This window comes from Gallinula chloropus (assembly GCF_964237585.1).
Source record: "Gallinula chloropus genome assembly, chromosome: 19".
NCBI classification, from domain to species: domain Eukaryota; kingdom Metazoa; phylum Chordata; class Aves; order Gruiformes; family Rallidae; genus Gallinula; species Gallinula chloropus.
The window spans coordinates 969,320-990,990 of record NC_140104.1 but is presented as its reverse complement, the minus strand read 5'-3'; the positions used below and the strand labels follow the sequence as shown (position 1 = coordinate 990,990).

Genomic DNA, 21,671 nt, shown 5'->3' with positions numbered 1-21,671 from the left:
TCCTTCCTGCCTCCCCGCGCCCTCTTTCTCCTCCCCTCCCGCCGCCGCGGCCCGGCCGGCTTCCAGGTGAGGGGAGCGGGGGGTAAGGCGCGGCCGGGGCGGCAGCGCGGGGGCACACGGGGCCCGGCGCAGGCTGTGCGGCCGGGCCGGCGGAGTGAGCGGGGGTGCGACCGCGGACTCTCTTTCCCAGCAGCCCCCCCCGGCGCGGCCGGGCCCCGCATCGCTGCTCGGCGCCGCGGGGGCTGCTGGGAGTTGCAGTCCCGCTACCCAGGGCGCACTCCGCGGGGGCGCCTTGGTCTGCGGCCGGCTCCGGCCCTCGCCCCGGGCTCGGGTTAGAAGGCGCCGCGCGGGGGCGGCGTGAGGCGGCGGCCCCGGCCCGGGGTCTCTCACCTGGCCTCCCCGGCTCGAAGCCAGGCGCCGCCGGCCCTGCCCGCGGGCGGCGCCGCGGCCTGCGCCCAGCGGCCGGTTGCCCCGCGGCCCGGGCACGGCCTCGGGACTGCCGCGGCCTGAAGGGCCGCCGGGGCCGCTTGGCAGCGGGTAAGCCGCCCCTGGGTGGGCTGCGGGCCGCTGGCAGCGGGGTGCCGGGCAGGGCCGGGCTGGCCTCGGTGTGTCTGAAGCTGTGGCCCAGGCAGCGCGGGGAAGTTGCGGCTCGGCTGGCTGTAATCTCTCCGTTCGCCAGGCCTGAACCGGCGCGGCGGGAGGTGCTGTGGGGCTGGAGGAGGGCCGATGGCCGCTGCTGGCGGCGGCTCCCAGTGCAGCCGGGAACGGGGCCCCCCAGGCCTGGGGCAGGTGAAGGCGCGCTCTGCAGCATCGCCCGCGGTGTGGCGATGGGGCCGCGCGGTGTGGCGGGTGCCCTGCAGCTCCTGAGGTGCCACAGGCCGTGTGGCCGGGCCGAGGTGCGGGTGAGGTCGAAAAGAGGGTGATGGGAACACCTGCAGCCACCCGTGCCGCATTTCTTACAGGGTCCGGAGCCTGGGGAGGGGTATTGGGTTCTGCAGGTAAGGGCCTGATCCTGGGGTTTGGTTTTCGGTGTCAGCCCTGCCACCTGAAGGGTCAAACCCCAGACAGCTGCTCTTCAAGCGGTTTTTTAGGCTCAATGCTCTTTATGCTGGTACAAAATATTCCACACAGGGAGGGCAATGGCTTCAAGTCGGAGCACAGGGAGTTCCACATCAATATGCTTCCTTCTGGTGAGGGTGAGGGAGCCCTGGGACAGGCTGCCCAAGGGGTGTGGAGTCTCCTTCTCTGGAAGGATTCCAGCCCCTGTCCTAGGGACCCTGCTTTGGCAGGGGGTGGGACCCCATGGGCTCTGGGGGGCCCTTCCAACCCCACAGTTCCACGATTCTGATTGCCCTTCCTCACACATGTTAACAAGGCAATGCCCCGTTGCTCATCCAGCACAGTGGCCCAGGTGCTGAGGGGATGCTGTGGTGCTGAGGGCAAGCCTAAGGACAGTGTAGTACCTGTAGTACCTCGTGTGTTCAGCACGATTCACTGGAGTGGCATTTAGGCGGTGGTGAGACTGACACAAAGAGGCAGAAGCAAGCCTGGCCTCCCAGCTCTTTTCTCTTTTACTTCTCTCTCTTGGAATCGGTGTCAGAAAGAGTGGAAAGCCACGAACCAGTGATTTCATGAAGCTGCTTTGGCCCTATCAGCGTTGTTACTGTAAATATCAGTGTATCCCTGTGTGCACGTGTACTGCCCTATCCACAAGGGCCCCTGCAAACACCTGTCAGTTACCAGTAGCATACAGAATGTTTTAGGTTTTTTTCCTTGGTGAGGAAATTACGTTATTGATCAGTGGATGTTGACGTTTCTGGTAATTAAGTTTTAATTAACTAACTAAATTTTAAAAATTAATTCAGTTTTCCAGCATTCCAGGGAATTCAGAAGTCGTTCAGGCAGGAGTTTATCCATCTGGTCAGGCCAGTGAGCACACAGTGTCATTTCCTTGGGGGGAAGGTACTCAGAACAGGTGTATTTTTTCTTGCTGTTTATTTGAAAGCATGTCTTGAGTTTTTGGAGCAGAGCCCTGTTGCTCAGGAGAGGTACAAACAGGTAACTGGGAGACTGTCGCTCCATGGACAGCTTTCACCTGCAGCAAGTCTGTGGTTTTAATAGCCAAGGGATGTATCAGTGTTGTTTTGGAGCTGGGTTGGGTCGGTCTGTTGGGAGGATGTTCCCAGCATAATAATGATCTCTGGTATTTTAACTTCAGCCATGTAAGAAAAGGTGACTTCACACCAGCTAAGTCAGTAGCTAACCTCATCACTTTTATTCTCCCCTGCCCCCCTCCTTTTGGAGCCAGTTGGAAGGACTTCCTCTTACTCCTGTTTGTTTTACCAGGAAGGGTACAAGGAGAGATCCTACATCTGACTGATGAGTGATTCCAGCAGAGGGGTGGAGATCAAAAATGTCAAAAATTACCACAGAACTTCTTTTGGAAAGAGCAGTTCCAAGATCCACGAGGCTCCGGAAGATCGAGACGCTGAAGTAAGTGCAGACAGGCCAGGGTATCACAGCTCAGCTCAGCCTGGCTGATCCCTTTCTTTCTCTTTCTTCCCCTGAGCTTTTTTACTGCAGACAGACAGATACAGAGTGCAGAACAGGAGGTGGTGGCATTCTCAATGCAGGATCAGCAGGTGCTAGTGGAACTGCACTGACTAGAGAGGTTATCAGCACTTGCTGCCTTCTTTCCCCATTTATATTGTATATGTGCTGCCAATATCTTCTGTGAAACTGCTTAAGGCTGAATCCCCATTTCCTCATCCTAAGATATGTTCCCTACCCCCCAAAACACTTCTGTCTTTCCTGGTAGTAGCTTAATATAAGAGAATCTCTTCTGGCTGGATTTTAGAGGGGTTTTAAATGCTTTTGGCATTATTTTCTCTCCCTCCATCACTGTCCATCTCCTCTAAACCCAGTTATGTTAGTACCTCAAACATTGCAGAGAAGGAAAATAAACTCTGATGCACTTAGAAACCACTAAACCAGTTTAGTTGCTCAGCTCCTTAAAGAGGTTGTTGGAAACACCTGTCTTTCCAAATGCTTAATGCAGTGGAATTTCACTATTCCAGAACTGGCCAGTCCCACTGAGTCAGCTACCCAATTTCTGGATGGCACTCTTGTTTTTGTTGCTGATGTAAGAGTTTTGGGTTTCATATGTGCTCAGTTATTTCTTTTAGTTTGTCTTGTGCTAAAAGGATCATTTTTTAGAGAGAGAAACTCAAAAGATCTGAAGAGGATGGGCTGCAGTAGTCTGGGTAAGAGAGTGATGTGTGAAGTAGTGAATTTCTAGGCTGTGGCTTTTGCCTTGCAGCTTCCTGTCGTGATGGTGAAGGTTTGTATTTCAGAAGGTCCCTCAGAGGAACATTCTGCTGAGTTTCTCCCCAAAATGACACCAGAGTCACACTCAGCTTTGCAGGCAGCTGAATCCTGCTCAACACTTCTTGCATCTTTCACTACTGGTTACTGACCAGCTCGTTACCACTGCTGAGGTAACGAGTGAGGGAGGAGTGGTCTTCGTTCCTAATGTTACCTACCTCCTTTATTCACTCTTCATTTATATTTAGAAAGCCACCTTTTACTAATCATTAGAGACTGAGATTGAGTTTGTTAAAGGAACCCAGGCTCCTGTCCCCAAGAGATGTTGGCTGCCAGGACTAGAAGCTCCCTTTGGAGCTCAACTAAATGATCTAATCAAATGTAAATGACCCTTCATATAATATGCAGTTTTCACTCTCTTGCAGAGGAGGGGGTCTTTATTTATTTTTATCCTTCATAAGTATTGTATGACTTCCTCTTTCAGGACAGAATTCTCCTGTTTTGGGGGCATGTGGTGATTTTCTTAAGTAGATTTCCATATTTGCCATTGGAAGGGTTTTTTTTGTGGCAAAATCCACTGTAAAAGAAATGGGAACAGCACCTTTGTTTTGTGGTTAGTTCTTGGAAAACAATCAAATTATTTGGGGATGTACTCTGCACTTGGCCTGAACTTAACTTCTAATGCAGAGAAGGAAAGTTTTGAGCCAGATCAGCAAACTGATCCAATTTGCCACATCCTTGTGTGAGTGCAAGTGTGGGCGCGGAGTGAGGGGGGCCAGGAGTTCTTACACCATGAGATGGTGACTTCTAAAAATGAGTGAAATGATGATTCTGGTGCATTCTGTGGACAGAGCAGGCTGATGGTGCAGTGAGTAAGTGCCTTGTTTGGTTGAATTTAAGTTGCAAAGGAGTAAAATACCAGAATTGTTAGGGGTGGAGTAGTTTTTTCTGTGAACAAGACCTGTTCCGGTGATGTGCGGCTCGCAACCAGCTCTGACTCCATAGGAGCTTCATCCAGATCACAGGGTAATTACACTGCAAATACTTTGGTAGGCTTGCCCTTGGCAGGACAAGGGGGATGGAGGGAAGGGTGAGATGAGATCTTAGGGGGAAGTTCTTTACAGAGAGAGTGGTGAGGGGCTGGAACAGGCTGCCCAGAGAGGGGGTGGGTTCCCCGTCCCTGGGGGTGTTCAAGGCCAGGTTGGATCGGGCCCTGGGCAACCTTGTGTAGCTCCAGGCCTGGAGGTTGGTGTCCCTGCCTGTGGCAGGGGGTTGGAGCTCTGTGATCCTTGGGGTCCCTTCCAACCCGGACCGGTCTGTGAGTCTATGATGGTGTCCGTAGCTCAGACACGGTGGCATCTTGTCCCTGTGTGTGCAGCCCGGGATGCTGTGACTGAAGAAGCAGGTTTGGTTATTTGGCCCCATGACCTGTGCTGGACTGTGAGGTGCCACCAGGTGGGAACTTGTATCCTGAGTAAGTCAGCACTTGGGGTTTTTTTCCCCAAGGAGATGCAGATAGTTCACGTTCTCTTCTGTTTTCAGCCTGTCCAAGCTGCAGTTGAAGACTGGAGACTTAGACCCACGTTTGTTTTCCCGTCTGAGGCATCTGCAGAAACTAGATCTCTCTGATAATTTGCTGGACAAGTTTCCCAACAGTCTGACCCTGCCTGATCTGCGTGTCCTCAACTGCAACAACAACAAGCTGGAAGATGTAACCGCTCTGAAACAGTTCCCTCTGCTCGAGGAGCTGACCTATGAGAACAATGTGTACTTGACAGTGAGTTACTCCCACCCTTACAAGCTGAGCATTAAACAGAGGGGGAAAGGAGCAGTGGTTATGCCTAGTCCTTACATATTGCTCTTGGGCAGTGGGTGTTAGGGCACCCCAGAAAGCAGCAGGTCTTTTTGTGCCCCTTCACCAGTTTGTGCTGCTATTTCCCTATCTACAGAAGTGACTTGCCAAAAACCACAGAGCTGTTAAACTCTGGGGATCCTCAACTCCTGATTCTCCAGGGCAGGGTCCTGTTTTAGCCAGCATATCAGGCAGGATATCTTATGCTCACACTTGTGTAAGATACAGTAATGACAGCACAGAAGTGTCCTTGTATGTTAGTTCTGGTGCTCCATGTGCTCTGCAAGAGAGGACTTGCTCCTCTGATGATGGCTGAGACTGGGTGATGAGCTTGGTTTAGGTTTTCTGACTCCTCTCAAGAGGATCTGCCAACTGTTTTAAGTATCCAAAGCTGTAATTCTTCTTGTGCTTTAAACTGCTATCAGCCACTATTGCCATCCCCAGGTGGTTATTTGCTATTGCATGCTGGCAGGAGGGTATGTGTGGCTGTGTGGTGAACTGGACAGGGGAACTGGTCTCACCTAAAGCTCACCTGCCCCGAAGGAGCCCTGCCGGTGTCCTCTGTGTAGGCAGGGCAGGCCAGGCCTTCCTCTGCGTGAAATTCCCAGCTACAGGCTGCAGACAGAGTGCCCAGGCAGCAGATGAGGCCGGTTACACCACCACCACCTTGTGTTGGATGTCAGTACTGCCTGAGCGTGAGCCAGGTCTTCTGTCTGCAGTGTGACACCCTGCCTCCTGGGAGAATGGTGATTTACAGCTGCAAGGGGACAAGCAAGTCAGAAATGCTGAGAAGATTTGATGAAATGGCTTTTCCCAGCTTAAATATATTCCTCTCCTCCTTGGCTGTATTTTAATAAAGCACTAAAGCTAAACAAGTACCACATGTACAGGTTCTGTCACTCTCATGTCCTCTCTTTCCAGCTCAATGATGACTACAAGGTGATGTTTCTCCTGCAAAACCTTCGGCTGCTCAACGGCAAGGATATAACCAAGCTGGCTAACCACATCAGGCGTGTCAACAGCCGTAAGCTCACCAGCAAGGTAAGGTGTGTGATGTTTTCTGAACCTCTAAACACCTGGGGAATAACTAGATACAGTGCTCAGCTCGATGGCAAACAAGTGTCAAATGTTCAGCTGTAATTGTGGTCTGATCTGAGCACAGCCTGCAGCACAGGCACCTAGTGAAAGTCTTCCTGCTGCCTCCTCTGGTCACTGCTTGAATTTGCTCTGCCCCTTCTGTGTTGCCAACTTCTGTCTTTGGTTTGAATCACAGGAGCAGGGCCAGCGTGGTCTGTGTCTGACCCTCTAATTTTTCAGGTCACTCCAATCATCTTTCAGACATGGGAGAAGCCTGGTGCTGACACTGACAGCTGCATGCACCTCCCCCTCTAATTTGTGTTACTGTCCTGGCCCCAGAAATGAGGAGCACAAAACCAAGCTCAGGATAATGTTTTTCAGCATATACACTGGGAATGAAGATCTGTTTGTTCTTCTTCAGCTTTGCATGTTCAGAACTGTGTTTTGACTCATTTACTGACACAGTTTAGCTCCTGGCATTGTCCCCATGAAGCATGTTGTGATCTTGAGCAAAGCTGAAAAAAGTAGGAGGTTTTGTGCAGTTCTGTCTTGCCATTTGGATGCTACTTCGTTGATCTTAGTAATTCATTCCATGTAGCAGTGGTGGAGAGATCAAGTACTGAAGGCTGGGATGGCTTATTGTGCTGTTATCTGTGTAATACCTTGTACCTCAAAGGGTCTTGGTGGGTGCTGTTCAGCCTCTTATCTTCCAGGCAGCCAGGCCCAGTTGGCTGTTTAATGAGACACCAAATGCTCCTCTGTGCTGTTCTTTTCTTCTCCTAGTATCTGTGCCCCAGATACCTTTCCCTGATGGTACTCTTTGTACCTGGCCACCCAGTTCTTACTGCTGTGTCTAAAGGTAAAGAGTCTTTTGGGTCCAAATGGTTACAGGTGCCCACCAGGAACTCTCAGGTGGGAACTGGGCTGCTAGGTGAGGGTCTGCATGAGTGTGCCCATGGTTCAAAATCCTTTTGGGGTCAAGGTGTCTGTATAATGACTTGCACCATTATTGCTGATGCACACACTTCAACTACAAGAAGTCTTGGGCACCCCCATTATCCTGGGCCTGTGAGGATAAATTAATTACCTGTCAGGCACTCCCTGTTAGTAAGGCACAGGGTAAGACTCCTTAGGACCATTTGCCATGGATACAGAGGCATGAAATCAGGCATTGCTCTGGGTCTGTGTTGACAGTACTTGCCACACTCAGAGGAACTGGGTTTCTTGTCAGCTGAAGTGGTGGTTTGAACACTGGTGAAGTAAATGGAAGCAGTGCCATCAGGTAGCCAGCAGAGCCCCAGGGGCTGCAGCTCCTGAAATGCTTTCACAGGTGCTCGTGTGCTTTTCTGCGCTGGTTTTCCCGAGTGGTCTGGCATGGACTCAGGCTTTCTTCCTAGGTTACTGCTCACTGGGAGAAATTCTTCCATGACCAGCTTCCTGAGAAGCACACAGCTGAGCAGGCGAAGTCCATCAAGAAGAAGTTCCTGAAGTCAGTGCAGACCAACGTAGTGCATGGGCCCAGCTCACTCAGTGAATTCACCCGCTGGCGGGTAGGTCACGCCTCGCTCACCCTCCTGTCCCTCAGGCAAGGGCTCTGCAGCCTGATGCTGAACAGTGCTCTGTGGGTTTGGGTTCTGGGTACCTTGCAGGCAGGTGGCATCACTTTTTCTGGTTCCTCCACTGCCTTGTTAAGCAGTTACATGTGCCAGGTTGCAATGGGTGTCATTAAACATGTGGGGGTTTAATTTCACAAGCAATGATTGCGCTAATTAAAAAGCCTGCAGTATCCTTAGTACTTCATGATTTGCAGATAACTCTTATGCCAGCCTTTAGTCTTGATGGAAGCTGTATGGATGGAGAAAAGATCATGACAGAACTCGTTACTTGCAGTGCAGAAAGAGATGGTTTAGTTTGTAACACAGGTGTTAATTGCACTTGCACACATGCAGTCGAGGCCTCCATCTCTCCTTTGTCTTGTGTCATTGCTGTGCTGTTGTCCTTGCAAATGGGTACCCTGGATGTCTGTAACAAAGGGAAGTTCTTGGGTCATGTAATGTCAGCAGAGAAGCTGAGGACTCCTCCATCACTTGTGAAATTAATGTAGAATAATGGAAACAAGTATTAAAAGCTCTTGTGTAACAAGCAGCTCTTGTCGTTACAGCTCAGAGTTTGACTGCTGTCACTTTTTTGTCTTGTCCACATATTTGCTTCTAAGGTGAAAATGATTGCAGAAGAGTTTCTGGCACGTTCACTGGGTCTGGACATAAACACAGATCCTGAAACAGATGAAAAGACGGATGAGAGTGAAGAAGAAAGTACAGAAAGCCCCATGGAAGTTGCAGAGGAGGTGGATCAGGTAAGTAATTTTCCCAGTTACATTAACAATGTCCTTTTTTATTTCTTAGAAATTCAGTAGCACTTGTCAGTTTACATTTCTGACTCTTTGTTAACTGCAGGGACAGACTCAGGCCTCAGCCTGATTCTGCAGCTGAGCCTTGTTTTTTACAGCAAGATTAAAGCTCTCCCAGCAGTGTGAAGGTTGAGTTGCTCTCCAAGAGGAGAGAGTTTCCATTCTCATAGGAGACCCAGAAGATTCCATGTGTACAACCCACTTCTCCTGTGGGGAAGGGATATTTTTAGTGAGAGGACTGGGCTGATGCATGGCCAGACTGATGGCACTTGCCCTCTTGGAAGTGGCAGCAGACTGAAGCCCCTTGGCCCATGGACCTGGTTCAGTTTTCCACATCCTATGTAAATGGGTCAGGGGAATGGAGATGAGGAGGAGGCTGGCTGTGTGAGTTTCATTAGCTTCTGCCTCTAGGAACGCTGCTGATCTGGGCTGTCTGATTCTTGAAACCCACTCTGTAACCATGGGAGAGCTCTTGTGTTTGAATAATTAATACCTCTGACTTACAAATCCCCTGCACAAGCTAGAAGCCTTTCCAGAAACTGACAATGTGCCTTTTAGGTGACCGTAACGCCCAGCAAGAGGAAAAGGAGTAATTCAAAAGCAGGGTCTGGAAAGAAGAGGTCCAAGTCCCAGGCAAGCACCAAGGAGGAAGCTGCAGTAAATCCCAGGAAGTCCAATGCTGTGCAGGATGACCCAGCCCCTGATAAACCCAGATCATCAAACCAGCCGGCCAAAGAGGCGACCCCGGAACAGGAAGCCGAAGGGACACACAAGAATGGAGAGCAGTCTCCCAAGGGGCAAAGCAACAGAAGATCCAGCCAGCTGACAGGGGAACAGAAAAGTGAGCAGCAGGAAAATGGGGTTGTTATCTTGACTCCAGTGAAGAACTCCAAGGGCAAGGTACGATTGTCAGCCCCCCGGGACTGGCTTTTGGCCTCTTAGTTTAGCGGGAGGAGCCACGTTCAGGTTTCACCAGAGCTCTACACACTTTGGAGCTCATAATTGGCCAGATACATTGTATGTTACAGGTTTTGTTTGGGTTTTTCTGTTGTTTTAAATCTCTGAGGGAAGGCCACCCCTGGAGACAGTGAATTCCCTGCGGGCAATGGATGGACCAACGCTCTGAGGTGGTGCACTGAAAGCCTGTTCTGAGAAATGGGACTGACTTGCTTTCAGGTCAAACTGATGGCTGCATGGGGAAAGGTGTTTCCCCCTCAGCTCAGACCAGTGGGGATCTGAAGGGTTTTTCACATTGCTCTGCTGCAGGAAACGGGGTTCACTGCTGGGCCCATCTTTTCTAAACACTTACTTGCATGCTGGCTTAGGAGTCTTGAGCATTGGTGGCACCTCAATCTCTCCTGCTCTCTGTAGCACAGAAGGGCTGAAAAATACTCCATTTTAACTCAGATTGCTGTGTTCAGTAGAGAGTTCTGTCAAGGCAGTCGCAAGCAAACCGCTGTCAGGGGAATGAATTTTCTAAATGTGGATGGTTTGTTGTAGGAGGATGTGAGTGCAGAGCCATTGCATTTTCTCCAGTGTCACAGTAAAGGCAACAGCCGCGAGGATTTTAAAACGCAGCTCTGGTCCTGTGTCTTCGAGCCATTGCTAGACTCTGGAGCCAGGAAAGGTGAGCTCTGAAAGAGGTTTGCAGGATTCCCAGAACCACCTGGCTCTGGAATCCCAGCGGACTCCATGTGCTAGATCCCTGCTCCTTCAAGCTGTAGTCTCCACTGTCAGGAAGAGACTTGCTTACGTCCTGCTTCGACTTTGAGTACAGGAGACTGGGAGAGCACCAGAGGCGGTGATAAGCTGCAGTCTTCACGTGCTATCCCTGAACCTGGGAACTTCTCACCTCTTCTCTTCATCTTTCAGATCCCATTGTGAGCTCCTCCAGGACTGTGGCAACGTGTGGAGGGGAATCAGTCTGTCTGATCGATTGTGAGACGGGAACAGTGCTGAAAAAGTATAAGGTGGCTACAGAGGTAGGTTGCTGGTGGGGAGAGTAAGCATGGAGTGGGAATGCCATGTACATCTGTTTATAACTACCTGCATTTATACATAATAGATATTAATAAGAGTTCTGAAAGGGTTTCAGGCGTTAGTGTGGGCAGGTCTTAAAAGCATGGAGATGGATGGCAAGAGCTGCTTACTTGCAGGTCTTAGCAGCTCTTGCCATCCATCTCCATGCTTTTTACTTGCATTGCCTGGTCTGGTTTATTTATGTTTTTATTACTCCTAAAGATGAGTTTGCCTCTCTTCTCCTCCCGTGGGCAGACATGTGTGTATCCAGGCTGCTAAGACTGCTTGATGGTGCAGAGGAATAAACATCCTGGTTTGATAGTTTGTGTTGTTCTGGTTTTGAGATGCCATGCTCCAGCTCCAACTGTCGTGTCATTTCACCTGAATAGCTCTGTGTGATAGTTGTCTTATCTCTGAGCTAACAGCCATCCTGCTGGCTGTTCTCTTTCACACTGTTCTTCGTGTCTCTCTCCCTCCCAGGAGTTTTTCAGTGTCGCATGGACAACCCTCACAATGGTAATCAGCAACAATCGGAAAAAATCTCACAATATCTTGGCAGCTGCTGGGAGGAGAGGGATTGTCAAACTGATTCATGTGGCAGCTGACTTCTGCTACGGAGAGATAAAGGCTCATAAAAAGCCCATTGCTACTGTCTGCTTCAGCCCAACTCAAGAAACTCACCTCTTCAGTAAGTCTCTGGTTCCGAATCTCTCTGGTGTTGGTGGCTGATGTAGAAAGGGTTGTGTTTCCTTAGCAGGGGGAACTGTCACCAGGGCAAGTGTGTGTGGGTAGGGAGCACTTACAGGGACCTTGCACACATACAGAAAGCATGGACAGATGCTAAAGAAAGAGTATTGTTAGTTCCCTGTGGCACTGGTCTACAGAAGGCACAGACTGTCTCAGCCACAGAGCCTGCCTCTTCAGCTGAGGGGCAGCAGCTCCTGTTCCACCCTCTGTAGCTCTCAGCATGCCTGTCAGGCATACACCAGCCACCAACCAGCCCAGATCCATTCCACAGGGGTGAGGAAGAGGAACGATGGCCAGGGCAGCCTGCTGCCAGGCAGTCAGGGGGCAGGGCTCTCCTCAAGCATGGCAACAGGGGCAGTGCAGTGGCTGTTGGGCTTCAGTTGTGCCAGTGAGCAATGCTACCTACTTAATTGCTTTTCAGTTAATGAATTCTTTTCTCTTGTTTGAGTTCTGTGGCTTGTCAGAAATAATTCAGGTCCTGCTGTAGAAGAGAGCTTCACCCTGGTAGGGTCTGCTGAGGCTTTTGGACTGGTAGGAACTGAACCATCATATTACAAATTGCAGCTGCATTGTCAGGCCTATAAAGCAAGCTGTTACCCAGCCATTTGGACCCCACCTGCACCCCTCAGCACATTGTTTCTCTTCCCTACAATTACCCACATCCTAGAGTGGTTAGAATGCTGCATGAACCATTAAAAGGGGAATTTCTTTTTAACCATGGGTATCTATAGTGAATACTGTTCAAGAAGCTCAGAAGTGGAGAAAGCAGAAGCCCAGGGTGACAGCACACCCCAGTACTGGTGTGCACAGCAAGGCCCATCACACTGCGTAGCAAAACGTATAGTTGTAAAGTGAGAGTCTCTGTGTGGCTGTTTGGGGGCTGGGTGCTAACCCTTTACTCTGCTCTTGAGGGATGCCATCTGATTAGGATCCAGGTTACTCTGAGTAATCTTTCAGGATTGTTTCTGCTGTTGGTATAATCAGTTTGGGGACAAAGACATTGAGTGTCTTTCATGCTTCCAGTCAGGACCTAGCTTTCCTGGTGGGAGCTGCTGGGGCTGTGAGTGCAGGAAGCTGTGGGTAGGCAGAGTGAACTGATGTCTGCCTAAGAGTAGAGGTTGGAGCTCCTATTTTAGATCCTGCTAGAACCCACGACCAGGAACATGAGCTGAAAGGAGCCCTAATCAATGACCTCATGAAGCCACAGCTTGGCAGTGGCTGCTGGGAAACAAACTGTTTCCTCTGCTCCTCCTGGAGCACAGGGTAAGAGTGCAGATTGTGTGTGTGTTTGACAAGGCTGTGAAGTGGTGCAGAGCCAGAAACCTCGACTCACTGTGCTTTAATGAGCTCTCTGGTGCCACAGGCTCAGTGTTGGGGCCTGTGACACAGGTGGAATTGCCAGCTAGCATAAGAGCCAGATGAGCAGAGGTGTCACTACCTGCTTCTCTTCTGCCCCCCACAGCTGCATCCTATGACAAGCGAATTGCACTCTGGGATATTGGGATTCCAGACTGTGACTACAACTTCAAAGCCAGGTAAAGGTTCACAAACCAGCTGTGCCCAGTCTGGGAGCCTCTACCTATCACCTTGCAGCACCACTTAACTACTGCTTCTCTTTTTTCCTGTTGTTTTTGTGTGTGTTTGTGTGTTTTTATAGCCAGCTGCTAGTGCTGGAAGTGCTCTCTATTCCCTTACGGATTGCCCTGGTCCCCACCTGCCCAGAGCAGTACCTGCTGGCTGGCTGTGAAGAGGGCTGCTTTGCCTGGAATATAGAACTGGATAAAGAACAAAAAAACAGGTGAGAACAAAAAGTTGGGGCCATGCATTTGCTGTCCAGAACAAGGAGGTGAAGAAGAGGCTGTATTTGTAATAACCAAGGCAGCCTGAGCAAAAGCAGCATCTCCTACTGGAGTTGGGGTGTGTTCCCCACCCCATAGTGGCAAGAGGGGAACACTGGTGTAGTGCTGAAGGAGGGCAGATGTCAGTGTAATACTCTACCCTCAAACTTGTTCAGCCTGGCAAAGAGAAGGCTGCGGGAGGGGGGGGCTTATTGCAGCCTTCCAGTCCCTGAAGGGAGCAGAGAAACAGGGGGGAATCAGCTTGTTAAAAGGGTAGAGAATGGCAGGACAAGGGGGATGGAGTGAAGCTGGAGGAGGGAAAGTTTAAACTGGATTTTAGGGGGAAGTTTTTTACAGAGTGGTGAGGGGCTGGAAGGGGCTGCCCAGAGAGGGGGTGGGTGCCCCATCCCTGGGGGTGTTCAAGGCCAGGTTGGATCGGGCCCTGGGCAACCTTGTGTAGCTCCAGGCCTGGAGGTTGGTGTCCCTGCCTGTGGCAGGGGGTTGGGGCTCTGTGACCCTTGGGGTCCCTTCCAACCCAGACCAGTCTGGGATTGAGGGTGTTTCATCCTGAAGTAGCATCAGGCAGTGACAGTTCTTGGATTGTGCTGGAGTCTGAGCCAGTCCTGCCCTGCTGCTGCTACGTGAGGTTACCCAGGAAACTGGCACAGGAGCACAGGGAAAATTACAAGGAGGAAGCTAGTGAGGTCCTGCCCTGCTGATGTCTGCTGCTCCCACAGCCTACAGAAGCACCTGAAGGAAACCAGCAGTCTGTTCAGCAGACAGGCTCCTGCTGTATGGATAAACCCAGGTGGCCCAGAGCATGAGCTCAAGTGGGACTTGACTCGTTTCATCCTTCCCTCACTACAGGCCTTCTGAAGCCACGTTCCAGTTTCCTGGAGGGGATGGAAGCCTGACAACATCTCACAGGGTTGATGGTTTGGCTTTTCTCAATGATGATGTTGTTGGTGAGTATCAGTGCAATAGTCTAAGCCAGAAAAACAGGCGGGCACCTCAGCATGGGGCAGGCTGCAGCCAGCGTGGTGAGCCCAGGGACTGCACGGGTGTGACTGCCTCTTCTTTGGATTGTTGGGGGCTATGCAGAAGGGACTTGTGTCCCAGAGTCACTGATCTTTCCCTAAAATGTTGGGCTGGAGGTGCAAACCCCTGTCTGAGCAGGATGGGAACTCAGATGGAGCTTCCCCAAGAGCCAGACTGGAAAGCTCTTGCTCAAGGCCCAGGAGCCAGCAGTGGGGTGTTTTGCATGGACATTGGGGGTTCCCACATCTGGGAGAGCACTTAAAGGGGGGCTGGGTCCTTCTGAGTAGCCTGTGCTTGTTCTGCAGTTCAGGAACATAGGCTGGAACTGAAAATACCTCTGCCTCCTCCACTTACCCTGAAATAAGGTGTAAAGGAGGAGCAGCAGCTGGTATCAGGTCCCACGTCTCAACCACCACCTTCGACAGAGGCCAGCGGCTGTTCTGAGGCATCTCAGCAGCTGACACAGCCTCTCCTCTCTCTCTTCCCCAGTTTCCAAGAGCTCTAAACCTGGTTGCATATACTTATGGAGCTGGAGTCGGTCTTTCGACACGAAAGGGAAGGGAAGCCAGCGAACGCTGTCCGCTGTTATCCTGGCAGAGCTGGAGTGGTCCATGACAGACCTGTCCTACCTGACACTCAGCACCTGCCCAGGTAGGCAGCACCCTTCCCCTCAGCACCAGCCCAGGTAGGCAGCACCCTTCCTTGGGCACGCAGAGAGGCCATACCAGTCACAGCAACAGGGATGGTGGCACAGAGCAAGAGTTACTGGGACCAGAGGGCCAGCCTCCCCTTGCACCCTGCAGAGAAGCCCATAGTTGGAGGCAGAGGCCTGGACTTCAGTCCCCATGTGAGAGTGGGTCTGATCTCCCCTTGGTGAGCAACAGGAGCCCTCAGCAAACCGTGCAGCCCAGCACTGGCTGTATAATACAGTGTGTAAATGCAGCTCTACTCCCTGCCACAGGAACAGCTCAGGCTTGCAGCATTACCCCAACTGCACTGTGCCAACAGTCTTCCCTGTCCAGGCCCTCAAAGGGCACAGAGCTGAGGGCTCAGCCCTGTAGCTGCTCTTGAGCCCTTGTAGTGCTTACTGCCTCTGAAGGGAGGGTAGGACCTCCACAGCCCAGGCTGCTGGCTCTAAAGACTAACAAGGAAGAAAGAAACCTGATGCCATCACCACCTTCCAAAGCCAAACAGTTGGAAGAAATCCCAACACACTTCTCTCTGTACTAGAGCAAGGTAGCCAGTTTGCCTTCCAAGGACCTGACTCCTTGCGGAGCCTTTGTGCTGGAAACAGGATTCTGCTGGTATGGGCTGTCCTCACCCAAACCAATCCTGCAGTGCTGGCTTGAGCTGTCCTGCACGGAACAGACTCTTGGTTCTGTGCTCGTTCCCCAGCTTCTCCCCTTGGTTTTACAGCAAAGGACTACGTCTTCTGCGGTGATGAGGATGGCAGCGTGTGGATGTACCACCTCTCCAACTACACCGCAGCGTGGAGGGCTGCAAAGGGAAAGCGCTCGGACAAGAGGATCCCACCCACCCAGGTAGGTCTCACTCACCCCTGGGGCAGAGCTGGGCCTCCCTCCCTCCCCCCAGGGAGCAGATCCACACCACACTGTGCCAGCTGCTTCCTGTAACTCACACAAGCATTCCAAGTGATCTCCAGAGGCGGCAGGAATGGGGAGCTGCAAGGCAGGGCTGCCTGCTCCTTCCTTCTGGCAGCGAGCACAAGGGCCCCATGTAAGGACCTGGTGGTTACACCAGAGCCTGACACTACAAACATATGGGCACCATTTCCCTGCAGGCTTGTGGCTTCTGTATGCTCATCCCACCTTTTTTATTTATTTCACTTGGCACTTCCCTGGCAGCTGGAGATCCCTCTTTGGCCAGATGCTGTTCCCTTGCAGGGGGAGGCCCTGAAAGGCTGATCACACACACTCCAGCGCCTGGCCTCAAATCACAGAATGCTTTGGGCTGGAAGGGACCCCAAAGCCCATCTAGTTCCAAGCCCCTGCCATGGGCAGGGACACTCTCACTAGCCCAGGGTGCCCAAAGCCCCATCCAACCTTGAACCCTGCCAGGGATGGGGCTTCCACAGCCTCTCTGGGCACCCTGTGCCAGGGCCTCCCCACCCTCAGAGGAAGGAATTCTTTCCTAACTGACCTACCCCTGCCCTCTGCTAGCTGAAGCCACTGCCCCTTGTCCTGTCCCCTGCACTTCCTGGTGCAGTCCCTCTCACACTTTCCTGGAGGACCCTTTTAAGTATTGGTAGGCTGTAATTAAGCTGTAATTTGGCCATAATTAGGTCACTCTGGAGCTTTCTCCAGGCTGAACCAGCCCAACCCCAGGTAGGAGGTGATTTAGAGTCCATAAGCTTTGCAGAACACTCAGTTCCAGCTGTTTTCACTGTTTCCTTTCTGATCACATCCCTGTGCTTTCATGCTCCTTGAGGAGGGGGATCAGAGCTGTGCCCCCCAGCCAGGGCAGAGCCCTTCCCCAGGGAGCAGGTTCTGCAAACACCCTCCCCATTCCAGAGCCAGTTCCACCCTTCCCTTCCTCTCCCAACTCTCTTCTCCTCACAGATTCTCAAGTGGCCAGAGCTTCAGGCCAACGGAGAGCAGCTGGCTGAAGTCCTGATAAACAACGTGGTATCAGACCCTACTTTCACTTACCTTGTTGTTCTAACTAGTGTGAACATAACAGCCATTTGGAAGAAGTCATAGTTCCTTGTACCAGAGTTTCATTCCTGTGTTTGGAATAGTGCAGTATTAGTGACTGTTGCCCATGTAACCATGCAGTTTTCTAGACCAGCTACTTACGTGCAAGAGACACAAAGAAAAAGGCATAAAGAAAAAGGGTAAAGAGTTTGTTGAGGTCATCAAGTCACTGTAAACATCTGGTTTCTTTTACTGTAATTTTTCACAATTTGTGCATTTGTTTTATAGAAATGACACTTAATAAAACAAAACACCAACTCAGTTGGCAGTGCCTGGCCTTCTTGAGAAGGAGAAGCAGGGAGTTCAGGTACCAACCACTCTCCTCTCCCCCAGCAGCTTCCTGAGCTGTCAGAAACGAAACAGAAGAGGGACAGGGAGGTTGAACTACAGCCTTCAGCTGCCACAGCCTTCTGCCTCCAGCCCCAGGCTGCCTCAGAGGGGTGATGTTACTCGATTCCTTCTTGTTTGTCTTTGATGGCAACCTGTAAGACACAAGCAGAAGGACACTCAGGTGAGAACCGTGTCTGAGCTGCAGGAGGTTGGTCTGAGTAACTTCTGAGGCAGATGGAAGCAGAGGCTGACAGACAGCTGCAGAGTGGAGCAGAATCAAGGGAACCTGGTTGTTAAAAAAAAGAACAGAAAATTGTTTTCTACACTAATAAGACTCTGAGAAAAGCATTGAGGGGAGAAAGCCACTTAGGGAATTACAGGACACCCCCTGAACCCTGGCTGGCAAGGAAGCCCCCGAAGGGCAGCCAGGCTGGGCTGTGCCTTGGCCAGAGCTGCCTGAGCCAATGCTGCGTGGCTTTGCCGAAGCTCTTGCCAGCACCCTGAGGTACAGCAGCCCCATCCCTTGAGGGGTCCCGGCTCCCTGCAGGTGAGAACCAGGGAGGAAAGGGAGAAGCTCACCCTGAACCTCTCCTCCAGCAGCGAGAGCTCGCTGATCAGGTCGGTGATGGCATTGGTGAAGGCTTCCTGGGGGCTGTAGTCGGGGGTGGTCTGCACCCGGATGATAATTTTGTGTTCCAAGGGGTGGGGGACCTTGTACCCTGCAAAGAGCACCTGGGGGTCTTTGAGTAGCTGCCTGCAAAGGAGAGGCAGCACTAAGCAGCCGCGGGGCTTTGGGGTCCATTAACAGCCACATCTATTTACATATAGTTCTAGCTTTAATAAATAATATATATAAATATAAATAATGTAAAGAATATAAATACACAATAATACCATATAATAATATACAATAATAGCAAATATATTTTGTATAAATATTTCTATATAAGTATAAATAAATAAAATATATTTATATTTATATTTAATAAATAAAAGTTTATTAAATATAAATAAAATATATTTATATTTACTTAATAAATAAAATACATTTATATTTATTTATAATGAATAAATACAAATAAATAAACTATCTTTATATTTATTTATATAAAATATATATTTATATGTAATATAAATAAAATAGATTTTTATTTCTATTTGTTCATATTTAATAAATATAAGCTATATTTATTTATATTTATGTTTAATAAATAATATATATTTATATTTAATAAATATAAATAAAATATATTTTATAGTTACTAAATAAAATAAATAAAATATATTTAAATATATTTAATTTAAATCTATTTATATTGAACAAAAACAAATAAAATCTATTTATATCTATTTATATTGAACAAAAACAAATAAAATCTATTTATATCTATTTATATTGAACAAAAACAAATAAAATCTATTTATATCTATTTATATTGAACAAAAACAAATAAAATCTATTTATATCTATTTATATTGAACAAAAACAAATAAAATCTATTTATATCTATTTATATTGAACAAAAACAAATAAAATCTATTTATATCTATTTATATTGAACAAAAACAAATAAAATCTATTTATATCTATTTATATTGAACAAAAACAAATAAAATCTATTTATATCTATTTATATTGAACAAAAACAAATAAAATCTATTTATATCTATTTATATTGAACAAAAACAAATAAAATCTATTTATATCTATTTATATTGAACAAAAACAAATAAAATCTATTTATATCTATTTATATTGAACAAAAACAAATAAAATCTATTTATATCTATTTATATTGAACAAAAACAAATAAAATCTATTTATATCTATTTATATTGAACAAAAACAAATAAAATCTATTTATATCTATTTATATTGAACAAAAACAAATAAAATCTATTTATATCTATTTATATTGAACAAAAACAAATAAAATCTATTTATATCTATTTATATTGAACAAAAACAAATAAAATCTATTTATATCTATTTATATTGAACAAAAACAAATAAAATCTATTTATATCTATTTATATTGAACAAAAACAAATAAAATCTATTTATATCTATTTATATTGAACAAAAACAAATAAAATCTATTTATATCTATTTATATTGAACAAAAACAAATAAAATCTATTTATATCTATTTATATTGAACAAAAACAAATAAAATCTATTTATATCTATTTATATTGAACAAAAACAAATAAAATCTATTTATATCTATTTATATTGAACAAAAACAAATAAAATCTATTTATATCTATTTATATTGAACAAAAACAAATAAAATCTATTTATATCTATTTATATTGAACAAAAACAAATAAAATCTATTTATATCTATTTATATTGAATAAATAAAATAAATAAAATATATTTATATTTAAATATATTTAATTTAAATTTATTTATATTTAATAAATAAAATCTATTTATATCTATTTATATTGAATAAATAAAATAAATAAAATATATTTATATTTAAATATATTTAATTTAAATTTATTTATATTTAATAAATAAAATCTATTTATATCTATTTATATTGAATAAAAATAAATAAAATCTATTTATATCTATTTATATTTAACAAAAATAAATAAAATCTATTTCTATCTATTTATATTGAATAAAAATAAATAAAATCTATTTATATCTATTTATATTGAATAAAAATAAATAAAATCTATTTCTATCTATTTATATTGAATAAAAATAAATAAAATCTATTTATATTGAATAAAAAATAAATAAAATCTATTTATATTTAACAAAAATAAATAAAATCTATTTCTATCTATTTATATTGAATAAAAATAAATAAAATCTATTTATATTGAATAAAAATAAATAAAATCTATTTATATTTAACAAAAATAAATAAAATCTATTTCTATCTATTTATATTTAATAAATAAAATAAATAAAATATATTTATATTTAAATATATTTAATTTATATTTATTTATATTTAATAAATAAAATCTATTTCTATCTATTTATATTGAATAAATATAAACAAAATCTATTTATATTTTATATTTAATAAATAAAATAAAATATATTTATATTTTATATAGTTATATATTATATATGTAAAATATATAAATCTATTATTTTATTTAGATAAGTACATTCATATAATTATAGAATAAATATTTGAAGTCTATAAATAAAAATAATTATTACTAAATTTTAAATTAAATAAATATAAAATAAATAAAATATGTAAGTATTTATTTACATGTTTATCACTAGGGGTAAACATATTTAATAATATACAACAGGGTTATAAATATATTGATAAACAAACATATCTTTATCTCATTAAATATATTTTCTCTAGAAATATGGACATGTTTGTACATAAGCCATTATACATGATATGTAGTATCTCTTATGTATTTATAACGCGCCTCTCACCCCTACTGCTGAGCACGTGTGTAACTACACAGTACAGAAATACACCGTATGAGTATAAAGTACCACTGTAAGTAGGTAGCTACCCCAGTCTCTGTTGGGATGTCCTTGTCTGGCGATAGGGGCGACAGGCGCTTTCTCTGTACCAATACATATAAACCCAACAGCCCCCTGGTCCTTCCCCCCCTCCAGCCCCCGCCTGCAGCGCCGCGCGGGCTGTTACAGCCCCAGCACAGGACTAGTCCTCACTTGGCCGCCTTGACCCTCATCCCACGGCTCCAGCCCCCCCAGAGCCCTCCCCTGGGCTCCCCCCCATTCCTCTGAACGGGCGGAGCCCTACTGCCCCCTGCCAAGGGAGGGGGGACCCCTCCGCACCCCCAACACCCCCCAGCTCCCCCCCAGCGTGGCTCACGACTTGATGATGTTCCCCAGCGTGTGGTCCTCCTTGTTGATGGTGAACAGGCAGGCGTTGGGCACCTTCGTGTCCTTGTTGATGGCGATCCTGAGCGGGAGCACACACAGCGCCGTCAGGGCAGTCAAGGGGAAGCGGCCCCCCCCCCACCCCCCCACCCCCGGCGCGTCCCCTCCCCGCCCCGCCGCCCCCTCACTTCTTCTCCCCCTCGAAGAGCAGGAAGGACTCGAAGGCCGGCGGCGCGTTCATCCCTCCGCCGCGCCGCTCTCCCCGCCGATACCGCGGCGGCCGCAAGCGTCATTTCCGCGCCTTCCCGGCGCCCACAGCGGCCCCAGGCGGAGGGGAGGCCTCGCTTCACGTGTGACGCAACCGCCGCGGTGTGACGTCATAGCGGCGGTGGGACCGGTCACAGCGCGTGGGGCCGGGAGCTCAGCAGCAGAGACAGGGGTGGTTCCACCGCCGGAGCCCTGAAGGGACGTGGGC

At 47.2% G+C, this 21,671-nt stretch overlaps 2 protein-coding genes across 5 annotated transcripts; one reads left to right on the top strand and one right to left on the bottom strand.

Moving 5' to 3' along the window:
- Nucleotides 1-44: 44 nt before the first annotated feature.
- Nucleotides 45-17,059, top strand: LRWD1 (leucine rich repeats and WD repeat domain containing 1). 3 transcript variants are annotated; one of them, XM_084273249.1, is made up of 17 exons: nt 461-537; nt 2,347-2,493; nt 4,867-5,101; nt 6,098-6,217; nt 7,651-7,803; nt 8,469-8,609; nt 9,222-9,563; nt 10,164-10,290; nt 10,536-10,645; nt 11,163-11,370; nt 12,892-12,964; nt 13,087-13,227; nt 14,135-14,232; nt 14,795-14,956; nt 15,536-15,609; nt 15,722-15,846; nt 16,885-17,059. In XM_084273249.1, exons 2-17 carry the CDS (start codon nt 2,414-2,416, stop codon nt 16,937-16,939), a joined length of 2,244 nt encoding a protein of 747 aa, XP_084129375.1. In that variant the 5' UTR covers nt 461-537; nt 2,347-2,413; the 3' UTR covers nt 16,940-17,059. The 3 variants fall into 3 exon arrangements, with proteins under 3 accessions (XP_084129374.1, XP_084129375.1, XP_084129373.1); XM_084273248.1 differs by lacking the exons at nt 461-537; nt 15,536-15,609 and adding an exon at nt 45-66; XM_084273247.1 differs by lacking the exon at nt 15,536-15,609.
- Nucleotides 17,060-17,197: 138 nt separating this feature from the next.
- Nucleotides 17,198-21,479, bottom strand: POLR2J (RNA polymerase II subunit J). Of its 2 annotated transcripts, none has more exons than XM_084273250.1 (4): nt 21,385-21,479; nt 21,189-21,278; nt 17,929-18,103; nt 17,198-17,501 (listed from the first exon to the last, which is right to left on the bottom strand). In XM_084273250.1, the coding sequence occupies exons 1-4, from the start codon at nt 21,435-21,437 to the stop codon at nt 17,466-17,468; spliced, it is 354 nt and encodes a 117-aa protein (XP_084129376.1). In that variant the 5' UTR covers nt 21,438-21,479; the 3' UTR covers nt 17,198-17,465. The 2 variants fall into 2 exon arrangements, with proteins under 2 accessions (XP_084129376.1, XP_084129377.1); XM_084273251.1 differs by having other exon boundaries at nt 21,192-21,278.
- Between the last annotated feature and the right edge of the window lie 192 nt (nt 21,480-21,671).